We start from the raw sequence: 24,043 nt of genomic DNA on the forward strand, positions 1-24,043 counted from the left end.
GCATTCCAGGCAACCACTAAATATTTACTAGAGTTGGCACATACTGTGAAACCCATCTGCCATTCTGAGTGAGAACCTCCTAGAAGGGCAGAGATGCCTCTGGATTCCCATAGCACATTTCTGTGTCTGTCTTACTGTCATCACTTTACTATATCATAACAGTCAGTCATACAGTCTTCTCATCTGCTCTAGTAAAAGCCACTTTTTTTTTTATAATTTCAGAAGTATTTCTTTTTTCTTTTTTTTAAGATTTTATTTATTTATGTGACAGAGACACAGCCAGCGAGAGAGGCACACAGCAGGGGAGTGGGAGAGGAAGAAGCAGGCTCCCAGCGGAGGAGCCCATGTGGGACTTGATCTCGGAACGCCAGGATCACGCCCTGAGCCGAAGGCAGATGCTTAACGACTGCGCTACCCAGGCGCCCCCTAAAAGCCACTTTTCTAAACTATAATCCATAAATACTTAATTCTGGGAAATGCTTTTATGTACACTGCAAAAAACAAGAGGCAGGATGAGAGGCTTGTTTGGTCACATAATTTGAAAAACTAAGTTCTTGAAGCTTTATTTATTTTTAAAAGATTTTATTTACTTATTTGAGAGAGAGTGATATATATATATAGAGAGAGAGCGCCAGAGCACAAGCCTGGGGGAGGCGCAGAGGGTGAGGGAGAAGCAGATTCCCCACCAAACAGAGAGCCTGACTCGGGGCTCAGTCTCAGGACCCCAGGATCATGACCTGAGCCAAAGGCAGAGGCTTAAGCGACTGAGCCACCCAGGTGCCCGGTTCTTGAAGGTTTATAATGTGCATTATTGTGTTAACCTTCTGAGAAATCCTATCGTAAAGGAATCTGTTAAATTGTACTTAATTCTCTGTTTTCTACACGTGACCAATCCCTATATCCCCCCCTTTTTTTTAAATAAGGAGATGTATTAAGAAATAATATACAATCTGGAGGTAGGACAGGCCCAGGTGTAGGGCAGGCACCTTGTGGGGACTGTCAAGCCTCCAGCACCGTTTCTTTGTATTTTTCTGCCCTTCCCTGAGGGGGATTAACTCTCAGACTTGTGGCCAGATGACTGTAGCAGGCTCAGGTGCCACAGCCATGCAGGTTGATATCCAGAGGAAGAAAGTCCCTTTGTAGAGCAAGGAAAAAGTTAGTAGAAACGCCTCTGGCAGTGTTCCCTTCACATCTTATTGGCTGGGTTTGGGCAGGTATCCATTCTTAATGAATTGTTGGCAAGGGAGACGGGATTTCTGTGAGTGACCCGAGTGGATCCTTTAGGAAGGAAAGATGTAATAGAGTCAAAACAATGAGCATTTCACTTTGCCTCAAAGGGCTTTGTGACTAGGGCTAACCTCTCTTTTTAGCCTGTCTTCCACACTTCCACTCATTCTTAAAGCTACCTCTGTTCCTGAATTTACCTTTGTGTGGTGGATGTGTGAGCACCCACATGCCTCTGGGAAGGCCACTGTCCCCATTTCCACACAGTTGCTTCTGCTTGTTGTTAAAGGTCCATTTCAATTGCCCTCCCGCTCGGTCAGCTTTACCTGCCCCTTGGTTCTGCCCAGTAAACATTAATTGTAGTGAGGAGAGGGAAAAGTCTAGGTTAATTCCAGGGTCTGGCATGGGTAGATGAATGGCTTCAGGTGCCATTTGTGCAGGTTTTGAATGGTGGAGGGTAATGAGTTTTTGCCATGTAGAGTTTGAGAGGCCTGTGGATATGTTCAGCCTGCAGTTGGGTATGCAGGTCTGCAATTTTAGGGAGAGGCCAAGATGAAGCAAGTAGATTTGTTGGCAGTCAGGGTACAGATGGTAGCTAAAACTACAGGGTGGGTGAGGATAGCCTGAACGGTTGAAACCAGGGAGCCAGAGGGTGGTGAAGGAGGAGCCGCTCACTGAGGTGGGAGAGGAAACATTCCGGGACAGTGAGCAGGAGAGAGAGAAGTAGGGAATCAATGGAAAGTAGTTACAGGTGTAGCAGAGAGGTCCAGAAGGAGGACCAAGAGGCGTCCACTGGGTTTGACAACTGGGAAGTCTTTGGAGACTTGTGCCAGTGGTGTTTGAGGAGGCAAAGGCGGATGTGGAGGCAGAAATGTTATTCTTGTAGGTGAAGAGTGAGCAGGAGGTAAGGAAGAAGAGACAGGATGTGACAGCGCTCTCTAGAAGCTTGGCTGAGGAGGAAAGAAGAGAAGGCAGCATTTATAGGATAGTGTGTTTGTGTTTGGGGCACTTTTTATTGAGTGGAGAGATGTAAACACATTTCTGGGTTAAAGGGGAAACTTGAAAAGTAGAGAGGAAGTCTCCAAGCTAGAGGATGATTGGTAGGGCGGTGTCCAGGTAGACGGGACCAGAGCACAGGTAGAGGGTTTAGGCTTGAGACTAGTGGGAAGGAGGAACACAGGGGAGAGTATAAGAGATCCTCATAGGAGGTTGGCAGGGAATTCAGATGTTTCGAGCTGACCCCTACTTTCTTGGTAAGTAGGAAGTAAAATTAATTGCTGATGGTTAAGAGGATGACAAATATAAAGGGTGATTTCAAGAGAGGTGGTAAAAGGTTTGGGAATAAAAACAAACAACCTATTGGAGAAAATATAACAGCAAAAACATTTGTTGAACCCTTAGTCTTGTACCCATGCCCTATACTAAGTACATTCTCGTTCAGTCCTCACAGTGACCCCATGAGATAGTTACTGTTATCCTCATTTTATGGGTCAGGAAACTGTTTTAAAGAGGTTAAATGACTTGCCAAAGGTCAATTTGTGAACCAGGGATCCAGGCTTTTTCTGACACTGGAGCCAGCCTCTCAATTTTTATGCTCTACTGCCACACAGGGGAGAGGAAGCCTAGCGAAAATAAGTGGGCATATTGTTTTAGAGTTAAGGGCAAGATGTAGGTTGGAGGCCAGGAGAACGTGGTGACCCCCACTGGCATGGTTGTGATATTTTTTTTTGAAGATTTTATTTATTTATTAGAGAGAGAGAGAGAGAGAGAGAGCCAGCAAAAGAGGGAACACAAGCAGGGGGAGTGGGAGAGGAAGAAGCAGGCTTCCAGTGGAGCAGGGACCCCTATGTGGGGCTTCATCCCAGAACACTGGGATCACGCCCTGAGCCGAAGGCAGATGCTTAACGACTGACCACCCAGGCTCCCCAAGGTTGTGATATTTTTGTAGGAGGACCACTCAGCTCCTGCAGTGGAACCAAGAAGGAGCCAGGATGTGGGACAGGCCAGGGTGCAGGAATCCTTGATGAGTGAGAGTTGCTCAGGTGTCAGCTAAGCCAAGGAAGGAACAGAGGCCAGGAGGGAGCTTAGAGAAAGGGGAAGGGTCAAAGAGATTGTCAGTCTCCTAAAGGTCATGCCAAAATCTTCGGTGTGGCCACAAGAAAGGGGGAGTGGAGAGGAGGGTCCTGGAGCTGAGCAGGCAAGACACCGTGTTGTGGATGTGATGTGCCCTGATGTTCCACGTTGTTCATCTTCCTGTTTCTCTTGTGACGAAGGAGTTGCCCTCAGAAGCTCTCTGGTAAAATGTTGTCTGAGGAGAAAGCTTGCATTATACATTATGAAATCAGAGACATGGGAGAGGCTAAGGGTGGAGAGAGTGGGGTTGTCGTCTCTTGACTGTTTTGCCCAAGTCCAGCTCTGGCAATACCAGTGTCCTTCATGGCATTTGCTTGGAACTATACTTGGGCGGTTTTACCAATTAAATGCAATACAAGTTAGGTAATAGAGTTGTTATTTTTCTTCAGAGGAGTGTGTTTTAGCCAAGTCGAATTTCCAAGAATGGTTTCATTCAGTGCCTGTACTCAGTGTAGACCATTCTAGGAATACAATAATTTTTGATTCAAGAACTGCATTTAAACTACCTCTTATTACTTTAACTGATTTTTCTTGTCTCTTACAGTGATTAATGGTTTGTTAATATTGTGGAATAGAAATTCGTTGGAAAAAGAATTCTTTGAGAATACAAATGAAATACTATAATTATGTCAGTTAACTGAGCAAAGTCAAAGTTAGGAGTAAATCTGTGATTCTGCTTCCAATTAATGTAAAGTGATTGCTATACTCTTAAAATCTACTGAATAGGAAAACATTTCTTAGTTTTTTTTCGGGGGTCATAACTTTTGTTGTCATGATCATTTAGCCTTTCTCAAAGTGTAGTCTAAGGTTCCATAAGTAATTTAGGAATTTTTGTTAAAAATATTGTACTTATTTCAAAGACACACCTTAAGCTTTCTGAATTAAGAATTTTGGGGAATGGGACCTAGAAATCTGCATTTGAGCAAATTCCCCAAATGATTCTTGAAAACTAAGTTGGTGTGTTTTCAAGCAATGGATAGTGGCTTCTGGGTGTCAACAAAGGCAAAGGAAACTCAGAGCCACATATGGTATTTGTCTATGTTTATATACCTACACGCACCAGCATGTCCCCTCTTCTCAAAGATGGAATGGCTGCTGTGCAAAAGCCTATCTTTAATACTATGTTTCTTTTCAGAAGAAGTTTTATTTCTTGAATTTCAACATTTATTTTAGATAGGAATGGAAGAAATAATTTGTATGATCTAGATCTAGGCTGGGACAGTTAAGTTTTACTCATCCATTAGAAGGGGTGAAAAAGTCAGCCTCTGAGTAGTTTCCATTTAGTTGTGTTTTCAATTTTATACAACCAGTATTTTTTATGGCAATAATTCATCTCCTACATTTCAGTATCTTGTATATATTTGTTATCTGGGCCACTCCACATGGAGCTCAGCTTTTTGTTTTAAGGGAACTATGGAAATAGAGATTCTACTGAATCAAATTACTAATGTGATATTTTTCCAACTAGGTATGTACTAAATATTTAATCATCGGTTTTTATTTAAAAGCTAGCCAGCAAATTAATAATGGTATTATGGTATTTCAGGACAGTAATGGAATATTAAGAAAAAAAACACTGATTGCTTTCATTACTAAAGATCTCTGTGGAAAAAGCAATTCTACGTGACTCATGTATTTGTTGAGTTACATGAAGCAGAGGTAACCACTCTGACTCCTTTATCATTTGTAGTGAGTGGTTTCAGCAAGAACTTTGATGAGATGAGAATAATTCTTATAATATACTTCAATATATATGAACTTTAAAATTCTTATGAAATGATTTCCTGGGTTGACTGTATGTTGAGTAACTTTTCTTCCATGACCTGGGCTGGAGAGCAAAATGTAGAGAAGATACCAGACTAGGAAGAATATTAGAATTCCTCAGCATAGCCTCCCTCTTCAAAATGGTTTCCTGATCCATAAAATGGGAATAACACTAACGATCTCAGGGGGTTACTGTGAGGACTGAACGAGAATGTACTTAGTATAGGGTGTGGCACAACAGTAAGGGCTCAACAAATGTTTTTGCTGTTATGTTCTCCAGTAGCTCCCCCCCAAACCTTTTGCCACCTCTCTTATTTGATTGTGAATTTCTGTCAAGAATAGATTAAGGCCCATGAGCCCAGAAAATGTAATTTCTTTTCCTTTGTCTCTGTAGTACCCAACTAAGTGGCAGCAGACACACAGAATCCTCAGTAAATGTTAGATGATTGAATGAATGGATGGAAATGTGATTCAGATCATGGAAGCCTGTGATTTCCCTCATGAACTCAAAATTACAATGGAAGCCAGCAATAAAATGGTTACAGAATTTTTATTACACACACCTTTTCAGGAATGCACAAAGCTAATGTCATTTTTCAGTTACACTTCCTAAGCCAATTTGCTTTTCCTCATTCTCCTCCTTCCAGCCCAGTGTCTGTTCCACACTTGCCAATTTAGGCAAACTGCTGCTGTCTGTGTACTTTCAAGTGCATGTTAGAATTTCAGTTTCTGAATCTGTGTCTGATTTGAAATTTACTTGAATTTCTCTTAAAATGAAGTGTGTTTTCCAAGGATCTCCAGATTTGAGTCCTTGACATTAGAAATGAAACACATTTTTCTTCCCATTAGTCTAATTCTTCCAACTGAGTGGAAAAACAATCCTAAATATTTTAACCTACCTCAAAATCTACTTCTTTTGATCAGTTAATAGAGAAATATTCATTTTTCTCCTGGAAAGGAGATTATTAACCAGGAAATCTGCTTGGGACAGTAAGACCTGAAAGCATGGAAGGTTGTAATACAAATCACATGTAATAGAGCTCATAATTATTTTGGGGGGAAGGAAATTAACATAGTAAAAAAAATTAGACCATGACTCTTGGAACTGTAATGAGAACCTATATTTGTAAACTGCTTTTAAAGCACATTCACATGCATTATCCTTCTTGAAATGCAGAATAATCTTTTAAAATAAATAGAGCAGAAATTATTTAAATTGAATTAAATCTCAGACAGGTGGATATGTTCACTAGGACTCAGCAAGAAAATGGCAAAGAACCAACTACAGCCTACGTTTTCTGGGTCTTAATTTAGTGCTCTAGCCATTGTAATGTAATGTCCTATGCTTTTGCCATAGTAATAACAGGGGGATTGTGCCCCAGCATAAAGTACATTTGAATTTCATATTTGTTCAGGGAAAAGATCTGATTTCATACTCCTTCATAGGATCTAGTCTCAGATATCCCAACGGAAGATTTTTCATTATAGAAATAGAAACAGAACCCCGATTCCTGCATTTGATGCATGCAGGCAGGGTTGGCCTTTAGCCTGACGCAATAATACTTTGATAAATGGTATAATAAGCTACAGAAGCTACTGATAATCTAATCTACCATTCATCTCTTGCCAAGTTCATTTTAGGTAAAATCACAATACGGATTTATATTTCTGGAGGCTAAGATGGCTTTACTGCCAGAGTATTCCTCAGGCTAGAGAAGGCCCTGACTTGCTCCTGCCTCTGTGTCTCTTCCTCATTTCCCTGTCTGGAAGTGCCCTGCAGCACTGGGCTTTCAAGGTACATAGTTTAGTGGCTGGAGAGGCTGGGAAGGGATTTTTTCAGTTCACCTTTGCGTGGTTTGTGCTTCAGAGCATCCCCTACACCCTCCCACCATGCCCTGTTGTTCCTTCAGTTTGTTCTTAGCTGATAAAAGAGTCTCGCTGAAGCACACAATTCTTGAGGTATACAGTCCTTTGAAGGACAGAGTCTAAATCCAACTGTGTATTTAATAGACACTTAGTATTTTTTTAAGGATGTTTTTGGTGATACTATACGTAGATCAGTAGCGTAGAATGAAAATATTTTTTTCATTTAAAATAGGAAAAAAGTGGTGGAGACAAAGTAAATGTACAAAGTAAGTAAGAGAATAGTTTCATTGTGGTAGAAGTCATTCAAAACAATATATTCCAAATCTTTTATTTCATAAATGATGCTTGTAATGAGTGTGAAAAGCCAGTTGCAGAGCTGTATGAATACTGTGATCCTAATTTCTTTTAATAAGTGTGCAAATGGAAAAAGTACCAATAATAATTTGTAATTACTATTGTGTTACCAGGCACTCTTGTGCTTTATGGGTATCAACTCATTTAGTGCTCTCATCCACCCAAAGAGGTAGATACTATTGTTATCTTTATTTTAGAGTTGAAGAAATTGAGGTACAGAAAAATAAGTTGCCCAAAGTTACATAGTGAGCGTTGGAGTCACCCACTAAGAGGAAATACACCAACATGTCAGTAATGATTATCTCTGGATTAATGGTGTTAGGGTCAATTTAATTCTTTACATCTATAATGTAGAATGTGTCTCTGCTCTTTATATTATTGGAAATAGCATTTTAAAAAGAAATTAAAGCATGTTTGGGATCTTAGAAAAACAATATGAGAACATTTGTAGGTTTGAATTTCAAAGAAGCTTTTTTTTTCTTCTATCTGAAAAAGAAATTATACTTGGTTAAGAGGGGGGAAGAAGACACAAATACCACTACTTTCTGTCAGTACAGTCTCCCTTAATGGTAACCTCTCCGTGTATGTGTTTGACAGTTTTCTTTTATCAGTAAAGAAAATGAGACCTTTTTGAGTTCATGATTAAACATTATCAAGCACAATCCAGGAGACTGGCTTCTGATCAGACCAGGTTTTGTTTGAATACTCAAATACTTCACCAGTAATCGAAAGTGTAAAGGCACATACACTGTGGAACATCTTCAGGAAATGTACACTTTCCTCCCTTTATAGTATAGCCTCAAAGGCAAAAATATTTCAAGAACAATATGTTTTATTATGTTGTGTCTTATTTTCCCGTTACTTGACTTTTCAGCCCTTCTTTTGTACTTTCATTTCTACCATTCCTTTTCTTTCGGAAAACCAACCAACCAGCCATCCACCCAACCCACTGATTGGCCCCAGTTTGTTGAAAGGTGGTAACATGTTGAGTTTTATTAGTGACAATAGCTCTACTTTGCTATTAGATGCCAGGCACTCTGCTAAGTGCTTTCTGGGTCCGGCAATTAGAGAGTAGAGGCCCATGGTTTGAACGAGGCTCACGGTTTTTGGCCCCAACAGTGTAAGCCCACAGTGTTTGGAATAAGACAATTACTCGGAGATAACATCTGAGCTTTCGATTTGCGTGTTTTGTTGACAAGGGTTGGAGCATCTAGCTGTACAGCGGTGGCAACCCGTCCACTCATTTACATTCCTGACCAGGCTCCTGTTGTCTTTTTCAGTTTTGGACCCCTGGTATTAGTTATTTAATCCTCTGAGGTGTTCTAAGCGCGCTGAAGCTAGAGAGGGAAGTGTCTGGGTCTAGGATGTACCATGAGTAAAACGCGCTGTTGGACGGACTCGAGAGCCCGTGTTCTCTACTCTGCCCTGCTGCCCCCAAAGCTCTGTAACGTGGCTACTCAGCTTCGGTGTTAGGCCTGACTTTTATTGCTCCTGTCACAGTCTTTTGTCAGTGTCTTAGTCAAATGAGATGGATTTTCAAGTTTTTTATCCTATCTTCTTGAGATAGCCTTTCAAGTTGCTCAGTCCCTTATCTTCTGAGGAAGGCTCTGTCTGATTCTCACATTTCTTTGGTTTTAGAGAAATTTCTTTTGAGGCTGAGGCAGAAAATGATTGGCTTGAAAGGAGCCATGGTTTTGAAAATAACATAATTTGAGAATGATAATATTAGTCATGGGATCCCAGGAGTTGTCAGATGCTGAGAATACTTGGAAAGACTCAGCCGTGTGACAGCTCCACGTGGTTAATGGTGGTGATCAGGGGTTTGTGTTTGTTTTCCTGAGATAAATCACTGTTTTGGTACTTTATAAGAAATTAGACCCATTACTCTTTGAACTCTGTGCAACTGTTTTTCTTTTTAAAATAGACTAAAATATAGTTAAAAATTTTTCCCCATGGTATAAACATACATTGAAGGGGAGAACAAGCAGAGCGGCCCTTGTTTATTTGAGTAGCCCGGGTGATGGGCGTGAAGGCATTTCCGGGTCATGGGCTGGCGGGCTTGGCCCCGTTTTGCTCCCACAGGAAGCAACACAGTGAGTAAGAGATGTCGTGCTTATAAACGATGGACAATGAGGTACATGTCTTGGCTGGATTCCAGGTGGTTTCTGGTTGTTTAGTTGCTAATGATGTCGGAGTACCCAGGTCTCTCCACATGGGTTCTCTCTGGATGTTGCTTCCTCAGGAGAGAGTTTCTGTAGCTCTGACACTGACAGTCTGAGTTTATTTTGGCTATAGACTAAAAGCTGATCTTCAGAAGTGAACAGAAAGCTGATATGTACTCAATAAAGGGTTTATTGATACAGTATCTGCTCCTTGATGCTTGGGGATTTCAGTTACATATATTAAAGAAAAGCTTTCTGGTTTTGCCCTGTCTTTTGAAAACATTTTTTTTTAAGATTTTATTTATTTATTTGTCAGAGAGAGAGAGAGAGCACAAGCAGGGTGAGAAGCAGGCTCCCCGCCGAGTAAGGAGGCTGATGTGGGACTCGATCCCAAGACACTGGGATCGTGATCTGAGCCAAAGGCACACACTTAACGACTGAGCCACCCAGGCATCCCAAAACATTTTTTAAATGAGCGATTATATGTTGGGGCCTCATTTTCTCTTCAGAGAACTCACTGAGTGATTAAAAATGAACTCAAGTACATTTTAAGCTAGATTTATATCTTAAAATGAAGACAGAGTTCATTTATTTCAATTACATAAAAAACAAGGTGTATTTTTTACCTGACAGGGGTACTGGTTAACCAAAAGCTTTTATGAATTAATAGTGTGGTATGGATACTAAAAACTTTAATGAGAGCTGAGTGGTCAGACTACATTCAAAGTCCTAATTTCTGGATTTGAAATCTTACTGAAGATTTATTTCTAGCACTTTGTTGCAGTGGGAAAAGTACAGACATTTTTATTTCCTGTTTCCCAGTGCTGGCATTTTAGGAAAGTGACTGTCAGGAAGAAGTAGGCTTTCCTTGGGGAACGAGGCCTGTGGCAGCACAGTTAGGGCAAGTTAGCATTTGCCTTAAAGAATAAGTCTTTTGGGGAAGTCTCTGCCATGAGGAGTTTGTTTTTTCAAACCTATAAATAGAAGGGAAATGAAGATAATTTTGGCTCAACTGTCCTCTGAGCCACAGGAATTTATTCAAATTTTGCATTTGTTGCAGCTAGCTAGCTTTCTCCCCTTTCCTCCCTTCTTCCCTTTCTCTTTTGTTTCTCCACCTTGGGATAAGGATTAGTAAATTGCATATTTGTAATCTAAAAGAAATAGGGTTATGTGTGACAGTGACTAACTTATACTTGTGTAGTAATTTAGAGATGAGGAGATTCTGGCTCCATAAACATTAAATCCTTAAAAAAGGAATTTTCATGCATGGCTTCCCAGTTATTTTGAGCCCATGATTTTTTTTTTTTTTTTTAAATCTTCCTGTTCCTCTTACTCAGAGAATCTCCATCAGGCTGTGGGGATGGGATAGGGATGAAGAATTTTTTTCTTTCCAGTAAGGGCCAGTGACCTCTGGGGGATGGGATGTGGGGACATCCAGAACCCAAATTGGAAAAACAGATAGAAAAAATAATACAGATTTTACTTAAGGAGCCAAATAAAGAACATTATTTTCATAAGCTTTTTAGATTAAAGAGAGTAAAGGACTTACTCAGCTATAGTCAGTAGTGACAAACAAAAATATATATATTCCATCTAAGTATGAAGCAGAGGGAGAAGAGTATGTGGACAGATAGCAAGAAGTAGTAAAGCCATAATTAGGAACAAAAAAGAGTAAAGGTAAGAAGGAAAAAAATTAAGTTTTGGAGGAATTTGTGAAGATAGAGACATAAGCACAGAATATGCTTAAATATGTGTGTGCTGCCTGTCAGTCACATTCATACCTGCTTCTCTCCCAACCCTTAAAGACAGCTTCTATTTTAAGAACCTAGATTCAGGAATGTCTGAAATAAGTGTTGTTTGGCTTTGGTTTTATCATCCAACTAGTATTATGTACTAAAACTACCATACCTACATTTGGGAAGCCAAAGGCTTGAGAAATTATGATTAACATTATTTATTGCAACGGTGCTCTAAAAGCGTTAGCTTAAAAAAACTGTCCCCAGAAATGTGCAAGTTTTTAAATATCTGTCTGATATTTTAAGAATTGCTAGAATTTTAAAATTCCTTTCATTTCCTCATTTTTTTTCGCAAACTAAATTTAAAAATTACGTAAAATAGACTTTTAATTTTATAGCAAGGTACTGAGAGAATAAAATATAGTTTTAAGTGGTTGAGAGTGTATTTCTTTCACGCAATAATGGCTTCTGTCTATAGGATGATGATTATTTTAGGTTTTTCTTTTAATTTTTTTAATTCCTTGGGAGAGTGTTGAATGTTACGTTAATTCGTAGCACAAATGGATTCTTTTCTTTCATGACTGCAGCACATACATTTTTTTTAAAAAAGATTTATTTATTTGAGAGAGAGAGAGAGAGAATGTGCGTGAGCAGGGGGAGGGGCAGAGGAAGAGGGAGTAAAGCAGCTTCCCCACCTAGCACAGAGCCTGATGTGAGGGCTCCATCTCTTGATGGTGCGTGAGCTGAAACCAAGAGTCAGATGTTCAACTGATGGAGCCACCCAGGCGCCCCTCACAAGTGCAACACATATATCTTAAGGCTTTTACAAGTAGTTCAACTAAGGAATCTTAAAACTATGGCTTTTTGTTTTTAATAACAAGAATGGATGACACTCTTGACACTTGACCCGTGGGTAGTGTGAAGCTAAGCTAAGGACTAGAAATTCTCCACTTTCAGGTTGGGTGGCCCAGGGCCATGGGGTGGACTGCAATTGTGTTGGGGTGGCCCGCCTTGAGAGCAGAGTGGTTTCCTCGTGTTTATTTGTTGGTTGAGTGTGATGGTGATATTAGCCATTTGGATCTTCTTGATGATGTGGTAATGCTAATCAAGCATGTGTAATATTTTTCATGCATAGAGAAGTATTCTACATTTTATTAATGTTACTTAGTTTCTTTTTACCCTTCAATACCAGTAAGTGGGCCCAATCACATTATACACGTTTTTGATCCCTTTGGTATGTGACCAACTAAGAAAATTTCGTCTTTAATAAAGTCTTACTAGCTAGATAGGATTTTAATTCTTTACGTTGTTTCTCCCCCCTTGCCTTTTTTTTTTTTTTTTGCCAAGTGTCTTTGTACAATTAAAAATTTTTAAATTTACTGTTACACAGACATATATGGAGTAAGAAGTTAAAATCTTATGCCTCTGCCTAGAGGAAACTACTTTTAAATGTATATGCTCCGAAACATTTCCATGAAAGTATATGCATCCCTAATTCATTTTTTTCTTTCTTTCTCTTTCTTTCTTTCTTTCTTTCTTTCTTTCTTTCTTTCTTTCTTTCTCTCTTCTTTCTTTCTTTCTTTCTTTCTTTCTTTCTTTCTTTCTTTCTTTCTTTCTTTTTGTGGAATGCTTCACAGATTTGCGTGTCATTCTTGCACATGGGCCATGCTAATCTTCTCTGTATCATTCCAGCTAATTCATTGTTTTTAGTGGCTGCATTATATTCTAAAATATGGGTGTACCATAATTGAACTCTGACTATTGATATTTGGGTTTTTTCCAATTTTTTGCCCTTTAAGTCAATACAGCAGTGAAATTCTTTGTATGTATACTTTTTTGCATATGTGCAAGTATTTCCATTAGTTGGATTCCAAGGAGTAGAATTGCTAAATGAGGGGCACCTGGGTGGCGCAGTCGCTAAGCGTCTGCCTTTGGCTCAGGGCGTGATCCCGGTGTTCTGGGATCGAGCCCCACATCAGGCTCCTCCGCTGGAAGCCTGCTTCTTCCTCTCCCAACCCCCCTGCTTGTGTTCCCTCTCTCGCTGGCTGTTTCTCTCTGTCAAATTAGTAAATAAAATCTTAAAAAAAAAAAAAAAAGAATTGCTAAATGAAATTGTAGCTCATAGAAATGGACTTTCCCCACAACAATGTATGAAAACATTGTTTTCATCATACATCATTCACAAAACAGCATTTCTGTGTATCTTTGCCAGTATTAGACAGTATGCATCGTTCCCCCTGCTTTGGCAGTTTGATGATACCTCATTGCTCAAATTTGTATTTCCCTAAAAGGGAGGTTGCATATTCTTTTCATATATTTATTGGTATTTGTTTATTTTATATGATATGATCTTTTAATTTCTTGGTTTTTAGCTATTTTTCTGAGGAGCTCTGTATATGTTAAATCATAGTCCTTTGTTATATATGTTGCAGATACTATCTCCTGCTCCATCATTTGTATTTCTTAGTATCTTTTGCCAAACAGGAGTTTTCTATATCTATAGTGATATTTGTCAGTTTTTTTTTCTTTAAAGCTTTTGAATTTTGTGTCTTTCTCCCTCCTAAGATTATACACAGCTTCTCCCTTATTTCCTTTGAACGCTTTTTTTTAGTTTAAAAAAATAATTTGCTCTTTATCAATTGGGAATTATTTATATATAAAGTATGAGGCAAGACTGTAACCTTTTCTTATGCATGAATATTAAGTTATCCCAACACCATTTATTCAATAGTCAAATTTTCTTATGTTCTTAATTCTCATGTGTAGATACATTTGTTTTTGTACTTCTACTGTTCTGTTGATTCATTTATTCCTACTCTGGCATTAGGTTGTTTTGTTGTCTGGTAGGGAAAGTCCTTCCTTCTTATTCAAAAATTTCTTAACCAATGTCAAGCATTTATTAACTTTTCCAGAAGAACTTTATAATCTATTAGGCAATATCTTAAAGCTTATTTAAATGGTATTTCATACTTTGGTTTTATTTTTATATATAATTTATTTGTTCAGTAATCTGTGTTTTTTTTTCCTTTGCATTTCAGAGTTCTGTGTATGGAAATTCACATGAGTCCATTCAGTCTAGAAGGGTAGTGATTTCTCATAATATGGACAAAGCTCTGAAAGAAGGTAAGGATTAAACGAGAGCATGTAATTACCATGTAAAGCAATTCATTATGTTCTAAAGGGAAAATTGTAATCTCTAACAAATTTATCTATCCTTCTTGTCTGTGTGTAGCGTTAGGAATTTTTATGATGACTGAATAAATGCATCCATATTTTAGTTGAATGGATAGGATTTAAACATTTATTAAGTAGGATTTTCAGGTCACATGAAGCTGACCGGCCATGTGTAGCTAGTTCCACCATATGAAACAAGGATCTGTTCTCTGTTATCTATAATAGGTATTAGGAAGCATTTTTTTCTTTTAGATAAAACTTACAGAAGGTGTGTTAGGGATGAGTGCACTCAGGCTCACTTATCGACCAATCAGTTAAACAAACTAAGGGGTATAGCGGTCAGGCTTCCTAAAGAATGAAGGACATGTCAGTAGAACTGGTATTGAGCAAGGTCGAAAGTAGGTTGCCGACGTCATGGTATTGTTACATGTAGAAGTGGAAATCAGGAGTTGTACTTAGAAATATTAAAGTTGAAAAGATACATTTTGATGATCAAATTAAAGTTCAAATAATATTTTTATTTTTATTTAAAAAAAATTTTTTTAAAGATTTTATTTATTTATTCAACAGAGATAGAGACAGCCAGCGAGAGAGGGAACACAAGCAGGGGGAGTGGGAGAGGAAGAAGCAGGCTCCTAGCAGAGGAGCCTGATGTGGGGCTCGATCCCATAATGCCGGGATCACGCCCTGAGCCGAAGGCAGACGCTTAACCGCTGTGCCACCCAGGTGCCCCCAAATAATATTTTTAAAATCAAATTTCGAAACACACAATTTCAGTTAGAAGTGCAGAAAAAAATCTGTGTTTTTCAAGTGAATATGGAATGTTAGATATGAAGTCGAGAGAACTGAGTGATACGTACATAGCAAGTGTGTTTACTTGCATAGTTCACAGAAATCACTGTATTAAAATTAGAAGATGAGCACTGTGTAAGTACAGAGACAGTCTGAAATTGTGTGCATTCATAAAATTTTTGAACTTTGGGGACTAATTAAGCTTTTAAAATATTTCTATTAGTAAAGTGTGATGACTTTGATAAAAGCCAAATTTAAAATCCAATAATTTTTATTCATAATCTCAAAATCATGGTTTAAAAATAATTCTTAATTCCTTTTATTGAGGTAAAATTTACATACTTTGAAATGCACAAATCTTAAGTGTACATACAATTCAGTAATTTTCATGAATGTGTATAACCATGTAACCAGAACCCCTGTGAAACTAAAGAACATTTCTATCATTACAGAAAGTTTGCCTCCTGTCCCCCTCTAATCTAACCCACCTTCCCTTGTTCTAATTTCTGTCACTATAGATTAGTGTTGCCTGTTCTTAAACCTTATAGAAATGGAATCATACAAGATGTAGTCTTTTATGCCTGGCCTCTTTCCTCAGCATGTTTTTAAGATTTGTCATTTGTTCGTATCAGTTCATACTTTGCTATTTCTACTGAGTAGTATTCCATTATACTAATATGACTGTGTCACAATATAGTTATCCTTTCTCTTTTGGACATCTGGGTTGTTTCTAAATTTTTGAAACACTGGATAAAGTTGCTATAAACAAGTATTTTTGTGGACGTATGTTTTCATGTGTCTTGGACAAATTCCAAGGAGTAGAATTGCCAGGCCTAGGGTAAGTTGTATGTTTAACTTTATGAGAAGTTGTCAGATAATATTGTAAAGTGATGATATCTTTATTTAGACTGTCACTGTGTATGACCATTCCAATTGTTTTACATTATCACCAGTATTTACTGTTGTCATTCGTTCTATCTAAACTATTCTGATAAATATAGAACAGAATCTTACTGTGACCTTAAATTGCATACCTGTGGTAACTAAGGATGTTGAGCATCCTGACATGTGATTATTGACAGTTTCCATATCTTCGTTTGTGATGTGTCTGGTCAAATCTTTATTTAACTTATAATTAATTTGTAGGAATGTTTTTAAAGATAGATTCTGGATTCACATCTTTTGTTAGATACAGATACAGTGAATACTTTCTCCCAGTTTGTAAATTACCTTTTATTTTTTTAATGTTGTCTTTGAGCAGAAGTTTTTAATTTTGATGACCTCTAATTTACTAATTCTTTTTTCTTTCTGTTCTCTAGATAGGATAATTTTTATTCATCTGGCTTTAAGTTCACTGACTGTTTTTCTGTCATTTTAAATCTATAGTGTATCCAGTGAATTTTTAAATTTCAAATATTGTACTTCTCCTGTCTAGAATTTTTTTTTCTTTAAAGATTTTACTTATTTGTCAGAGAGAGAGAGAGCACAAGCAGGGGGAGCAGCAGGCAGAGAAAGAAGCAGGTTCCCTGCTGAGCTAGGAGCCTGATGCAGGACTTGATCCCAGGACCCTAGGATCATGACCTGAGCCGAAGGCAGATGCTTAACCAACTGAGCCACCCCGGTGTCCTCTTTGTAGAATTTTTATTTGGTTCTCTGCTGAGATTTCCCCATCTGTCACTTATTATGACCATCTTGAATTTCTTGAACATATTTATATAGTTGATTTAAAGTCTCTGTATGTGAAGTCCAAAATCTAGGCCATCTTGGAGTTGGTTTCTATCCACTGGTTTTTCTCTAAAGTATGTGTTACTTTTGGTGGGGGGGGGGGTTTCTTCTCAGGTCTCCTTATTTTTTATTGTATCCTAAAATATGTGGATGTTACTTTCTGGACATTCTAGTTTCTGTTATCTTCCTCCGAAGAGTGTTAGTTTTTGGTCTAGTATGCCGCTTAATTTTTGACTGTTCACCTTGAGGATACTTGGTTTTACACATATTTTTAGGGCAGGTCTGCTTGGATTTTGTCCTAGGTCTAGGGTGAATCCCTCAGTCCCAGGACATAGGCTGAAGTCATCTAGTTCATGTTCCTTACACAGTCTCAATGGAAAGTCCATGGTCACACCTCTAACTGGACAGGACTCCAGCTCCAGACTCTGTCTCTCTCTGTTGGACAGTGGTCAGAGAATCTGCTCAGCTCTTCCAGTCTTCCGGCTGTTGCTCTGAGCTGGTCTGCTTACAGTCTTACCTCCATACATGTGTAGGGCAGAGTCAGCAGTGGGTTTAAGAGTTTGTAATCCAGATTTTGTGGCTCCGTCTTATTTGTGTTTCCTGCCCTTATTTTCAGCTGCTTTGGCAGTTCCTAACTCTGTTTTCTGATATCTTATGTTAAAAAAATATACAGATGTTCAGTCTAAGTTTGAACTGCCTTGTGCCTCTAAGACCATTGAGTGCTTCAGGGGAAAGTTACATAAATGTGGTTCGTACAAGCTCTAGACCCTTTTATCAAGGGTAGATTTTCCCTTCAGTTTCTCTCACTTTGCTCTCCAGTGCCTTTACTTATTTAACATTTTTTTAAATGTAAAATATTTTCTTTCTTTATTTGACAGAGTGAGGGACAGACAGCACAAGCAGGGGGAGCAGCAGGGGGAGAGGCAGGCTCCCCACTGAACAGGGAGCCCGATGTGGGCTTGATTCCAGCGTCCTGGGATCATGACCTGAGCCAAATGCAGATGCTCAACTAAGCCACCCAGAGGCCCCTCTCTCCAGTGCCTTTAAATAGTTCTTTAACACATATATATGTGTGTGTGTGTGTGTGTATATATTTTTTTTTTTTTCCTGGAGTCCGTAATGGTTTTCTGTAGGAAGGTTGGTCTGATACAAGTTAGTCCACCATTCCCGGAATTGGAACTCTTTTCTTTTTTTCTTTTAATTGTGGTAAAATACACATAATGTGAAATTTACCATCTTAGCCGTTTTTAAGTGTACTGTTCAGTAGTGTTAAGTACATTTTCATTGCTGTATAAAGTCTTTAGAACTCTTTTCATCTTGCAAGACTGAAATTCTGTACCTATTAAACTACAATACCCACTCCTCTCTTCCCCCAGATCCTGGTAATCACCATTCTACTTTCTGTCTCCACGAATTTGACTCTAGGGACTACATATAAATGAGGTCATATGGTATTTGTCCTTTTGTGTTTAGCATATTTACTTAACATCGTGTTCTCAAGGTTAATCCATGTTTGTAGGATATGTCAGATTTTCTTCCTTTTTAAGGTTGAATAATATTCCATTTTACGTATATAACCACATCTAAAAACATATTTCTTTATTTTCTTAAGTAAGCTCTCCACCCAATGTGGGGCTTCAATTTACAGACCCGTGATCAAGAGTCGCATCCTCTCACTAACTGAGCCAGCCAGGCGCCCCCTGTAACCACAATTTCTTTACCCATTCATCCACTGATGGATATCTGGGTTGCTTCCGTCTTTTGGTTATAGTGAATATGCTGCTATGAACATGAGTTTTTTAAGACTGTGAAGTTGCTCTGCAATTGAGATAGCATGTTTACTTACCACGGACCGATTTGTTTCAGAAATGGTTATGGAAAAAAAAAGGTAAGAGTTGAGGCCTGGTTGACAAAAACCAAAACAGAACAAAACCAAAAACCCCCAAACCACGTTATCCTCAGGCTAATTTCTGTGCAATGATTTATTTTGAAAGAACAGTATTTTCCAAAGCCTGTGGGTAAGAGCTTTAGTTAATTATGCTTTGGTACAATATTTTTTTTCTTTGTTTTTTTTCCCACTGTATTCTTAATGTTTACAGTTTCCTCGTTTTAAGCAAAATGATTTTCAGTGAAGTTGAATATTATATCATCTACCAAAAGAAGAGCTAAAGGCTGCTATAAAGTTGGTTATGAGAGTAAAACGTATGCATATGGCAGTTGTAAAAACAACAATAAACTAAAACCAAACTTGTCTTCTAAAAAATTTTGGACATTTAATTTAATGAAGAGTTAGAATCTAGAAATATATGTTGAGAAAGTTGAGAGGTTTTGTAAGTATTTAGAAAACCTGTCATGATTATAATATGCATCTCTGAAGTATTTTAATTTGCATTTCTAAGCCCTGGCACCAGTATATTTAATTGAAATTCTGAACGTTATTAGCTAGCTATAGTAGACTTATACTGATAAAATTGAGGGTCTCTTGGTATGCTTGCAAAATTTAATAGCAGGTACACTTGTTAAGGCTGCAGTAACCTGAGTTCAGTTGATATTAAGTGCTTATGAACTATTTAAAAATTACCTCCTCAAGTTAGTTTGAAGTAGATAACATAATTATTCCATCTTACCCTTATATATTTGTTTTACTCCCTTTATTTATTTATTTATTTTTTTTTATTTCTATTTTTTTTTTTTAAAGATTTTATTTATTTATTCAACAGAGATAGAGACAGCCAGCGAGAGAGGAAACACAAGCAGGGGGAGTGGGAGAGGAAGAAGCAGGCTCATAGCAGAGGAGCCTGATGTGGGGCTCGATCCCATAACGCCGGGATCACGCCCTGAGCCGAAGGCAGATGCTTAACCGCTGTGCCACCCAGGCGCCCCTGTTTTACTCCCTTTAGAATATGTATTTTAAAAACAGATTTATTCAAAGAGTTGAGTAAAATACAAGGTATGTGTATGTATATGCAGGTATAAATGTTTGTGGTTGGGTTTTCTGTCATTGTTACTAAAATATGTTTGTGTTGTAGCTCAATATAAATTAGGGCTTGGTCTTAAATCTTTATAGATTGAATTACAAAGAAGAAAGAAGTAATATTTAAAAGTGTAGGTCAAAATAACACAGTTTGGCTTTCTGTGAAGCAATAAGAATGATTAAAGCTACAAGGTGTGCTGGCTCAATCGGTGGGGCGTGCAGCTCTTGGTTTCAGGGTCGTGAGTTCGAGCCCCATGTTGTATGTGGAGATGACTTAAAAATAAAATCTTCAAAAAAAAATTACTAAAGCTACAAATTCTGGAAGTTAAATGTCATACCCAGGGAAGATAATTGAAGTATATTATTGCTGTGCTTTGTTAGCCAATTTCAAGTGTAAAAACTGTATGTTAGGGACTCAGATATGGTATGAGTGAACCATATGTTTGAGAAGTCAGAACAGCCACCTTTCCATACCAGATGCTCTCAAAAGTTTCTCCTAAAGTTACATTCCCTGGGAAGACTGACAGGAGACACTTTTGAAAATCTTTATGAGTAATACATCTCAGATTGATAGCCTAATTTTTACTAGGCTACCCTGAATTACTTCACTAATGTGGACCAGAGAATATAGTTCAATAATGAGTACCTGCTATTTGCTCAGGAGAACTTTCAGTTTAAAATCTTGAATCGAAAATACAGTTCTTTGGAAGATCTTATTCTTTTCAAACATTGAGGATACTGACCTCTGCACTTGGACTTGTGAGATTCTGTCCAAATGTGTCATAAATACCATTACTTTCATTACTATTTGGGGTGTCCTTCACAAATGCAATTAATGTTACATGTACATTTCCAGATGAACATATTTCTGTTAGTTTTGATTGGCTCTTAATACTTTTCTGAATTTCGGGGGTAAATGTTCCTATAAGATAAAGTGTCATTATACAAAAGGCCATAACTTGAACCCTCATGATAACAGAAGATATTACAAGGTCATTGTCCAAGTATAACAGAACTTTCAGTTTCTTTGGAACTTGTCCTAGATAAAGGTGAACCTGATGTGGCGATCTCTTTTACTAGGCTCTTGGTGGCCATTTCCAGAGGATGTTAGATGATAAGAATTAGATGCTGACACAGAGGAAGCAGAGCCTGCACTTGGAAGACTATGACTCTTGCACGTTCCACTCCCACCTCTAACCTCCTTAAGCTCAACTCTTCCAGTTCATGACTGCCCAGCGGTGTGAAATATGTATACATTTTTTGTTGAATGAATGAACACCTCAATTAGTGACATAAACTAATAACCCCAAATTTTCCCAGCAGTTGGCTTTCCTTCCACACATAGATAGTAATTACTCATTGCATTTTTAAAACTTTGCAAACTGTAGAGTGCCATCTATATGAACGATGGAATTACTGTTGTCCTTATTACCATTAGGCCAGTTCCTGGTTGAATGAGCACTCTTTCTTTGTTCCAAGTGACTCAGATTATGGACGTTTATGACCCTTGGGACCTTACTTCTTGGGCAGGGAAGACTGTATCTTGAATCGCTCTGGGGAAAAGGCAGAGATAGAAGAATGGCTGTCATGGAGCTCTCTCTCTTATACTGTTTCCTTGGTTTGAGTCATTCTTTGTTCTGAAAATTTATAGGTAAAGATTACCTAACATCACATTATCTAGACTAACATGGTAGCCTTTTAACTGGTCTCCTCACTTCCAGTTTTTCCCTACTTTGTTACCCTAAATCCTCTTTTTACATTAATCTAACTAAAATTAAAGTTCCAGACATGTTATTCCATTCTCTATGATCTGCAGTGAATTCTTTTTACCTGCTTATTTCGTTGAGAGTAGTCTAGAAAATAGATTTGATAATAGCACTTGAATTTTTGTTGGCTGCTATTATGTGTTTAGAAGAAAGACTGCTTGCTTGGCAATGAGGATAAGTGTTCTTTCATTTCTCATTGTGGTTTGTTATATTATTTCTGCTTATTTTTTAGTAGAGACCATAAAATAATTTTATTGTGAATTTCTGTGTCTCTTCAAATTGACCTGTAGGGTATATTTTAAGATATTTTGTTCATACGTGCACTTGTATATAAATGAGTGTATGTATGTTACTTGTATATAAATGAGTATATGTAGCTATGTAATATATACTTAGAATCATGGCTCTATTTCATACTTTTCTTCTTCTTCTTCTTCTTCTTCTTCTTCCTCTTCCTCTTCCTCTTCCTCTTCCTCTTCTCCTTCCCGTTCTCCTCCTCCTCCTTCTTTTTTGCCTGACATGGAACTCAAACTCATGACCCGAGATCAAGGGTCACATGCTCTACAGACTGAGCCAGCCAAGTGCCCTTGTTTCATACTTTTTATATTTGCTGTATTTTTATAATACTTAGCTTAAAGGTGTACTGACAAATGATTGAGAGAAATTTGTTAGTTCCAGGTATATCTTCTGTTACTGAGTTGAGATTTTTTTTTTTAAAGATTTTATTTAATTGTCAGAGAGCGAGCGAGCGAGTGTGTGCAAGTAGGCAGAGCGGCAGGCAGAAGGAGAAGCAGAGTCCCAGTTGAGCAGGGAGCCGGACGCGTGGCTCCATCCCAGGACCCCGGGATCATGACCTGAGCCAAACGCATACACTTAACTGACTGAGTCACCCAGGTGCCCCTGAGTTGAGATTTTTACCAATACTCATTTTCATCAACTCCTAACCAAAATGTAGTAACAGAGGAGTACTTTAGAGTTGTATTTATTAGGATATGCAGTGTGGTTAACAAGTATAATGGGAAGTTATGTAGATGAATATGCCCCTCACATAAATCCTGCAGCATGCTAAGAAGATCTTATGTTAAAGATATTAAGTCTCTTATAATTGCTTTTACCTTCCTTCTATAATTTGAAGCTGAATTTTAATGAATGGAAAAATGCTTCTATTTCCCAAACGTTTTGGGTTGTAGATTTATTTGCTACTAGTTAAAAATTCTGTGGTATGACAACTTTGCTTAATAAAAGCGTAAGGGAGAAAGACCTGCAAATGAACAAGTTAGCAGTGCTTTGTCGTCAGGGAGGCTCTTACCAGAAGAAGGATATAAAAAAGCTTTGCAGACAAGGGTCTGTGGAGATTACATATTTCAGCCCCCCATCTCAGGAAGTAATTTTTTCTAGGTCATCCTTGTCCATTGGATATCCAGCTTGTTTAAAAGTTTCTTGTGATAGAATATTCACCATCTACTGTGAATCTTGAATAGCTTTGATGTTTTTATTCAGTTCCACCTTATGTTGAACAGAAAAAACAATTTCTTATGACTTCCACCCATTGGTCCTATCAGTGACGTCTAGGGCAGTTTTTAAAAGTATTGCCATTTGCATATTTTTTCATATAAATGTTTTAAACAAGTTGAATGTCCAGTGGACGAGGATGCTATTTCAGATTTCTCATGTCTTTTACTCATGTGACTTCTTTGTTCCACCTTCATGCAGGCCTACTGTGTGCTGAGAGGAAGAGTGTTTGACCACCTATTTGACTTTGAGCAAGTTATTTCCCTTCTTGGAGCCTCAAAATCTTGAGAGGATGTAACTCAATCACTGTGTAGGATCCGTGGTCTGTTTGTTGCCAATAAGTGAGATTATGGGATGAGGCTATTGCTGTTTTTGCCCTAATTTCTTAAATATCTGGCCCAGAAACCATTTCTGCTTTCTCCTAAATGGAATAGTCCAATTAGGAATGAGATGTGGCTACTTTTTGTAAAATCTAGAAAACATAACAACCGTCTGTTCAAATTAATATCTAGAAGTGAGCAGAAAATAGCCGAAAAGTTTAGGAGATGATTTGTTTGTTTTGCTTTTGTTTTGCCTTTTCTTTTGTGTCCAGTGGATATCTATTCTACCTTATATACTGGAAGACTTACATACCAGAATTAAATGCTTATTTAATGAAAAATGAAAGATTGAGGTAGTATCTTTTTTTTTCTTCTTTTCAGTGCCTGCCCCTTAGTCTTTGGTAAGTAATGGTTCTCAGCTATAAGGCTTAAGGTATCTTAAGTGTCTTATCCCACTGCTGAGGCCAGTGGAATCACTTTGCGGATTTAGCTAAACGTTTGTACATACATGTCTGTGAACAAAATTCTTGATGTTTTATGT

The 24,043-nt window shown here is 38.0% G+C and overlaps 1 protein-coding gene and 1 pseudogene across 3 annotated transcripts in view; one reads left to right on the forward strand and one right to left on the reverse strand.

The window, feature by feature from the left end:
• The window catches only part of SNX25 (sorting nexin 25), a 124,356-nt gene that overhangs the window by 11,936 nt on the left and 88,377 nt on the right, over positions 1-24,043 (forward strand). For all 3 annotated transcript variants that reach the window (XM_045785789.2, XM_045785788.2, XM_045785787.2), the window contains exon 2: positions 14,278-14,362. In XM_045785789.2, coding sequence (XP_045641745.2) covers positions 14,278-14,362 — 85 coding nt within the window. The remainder of the gene's footprint in view (positions 1-14,277; positions 14,363-24,043) is intronic.
• On the reverse strand, positions 12,855-12,970 carry LOC123784577 (U6 spliceosomal RNA; annotated as a pseudogene).

The sequence above is a fragment of the Ursus americanus genome, chromosome 27 (assembly GCF_024610735.1).
Source record: "Ursus americanus isolate L20-20 chromosome 27, mUrsAme1.1.p, whole genome shotgun sequence".
In the NCBI taxonomy this organism is placed as follows: Eukaryota; Metazoa; Chordata; class Mammalia; order Carnivora; family Ursidae; genus Ursus; species Ursus americanus.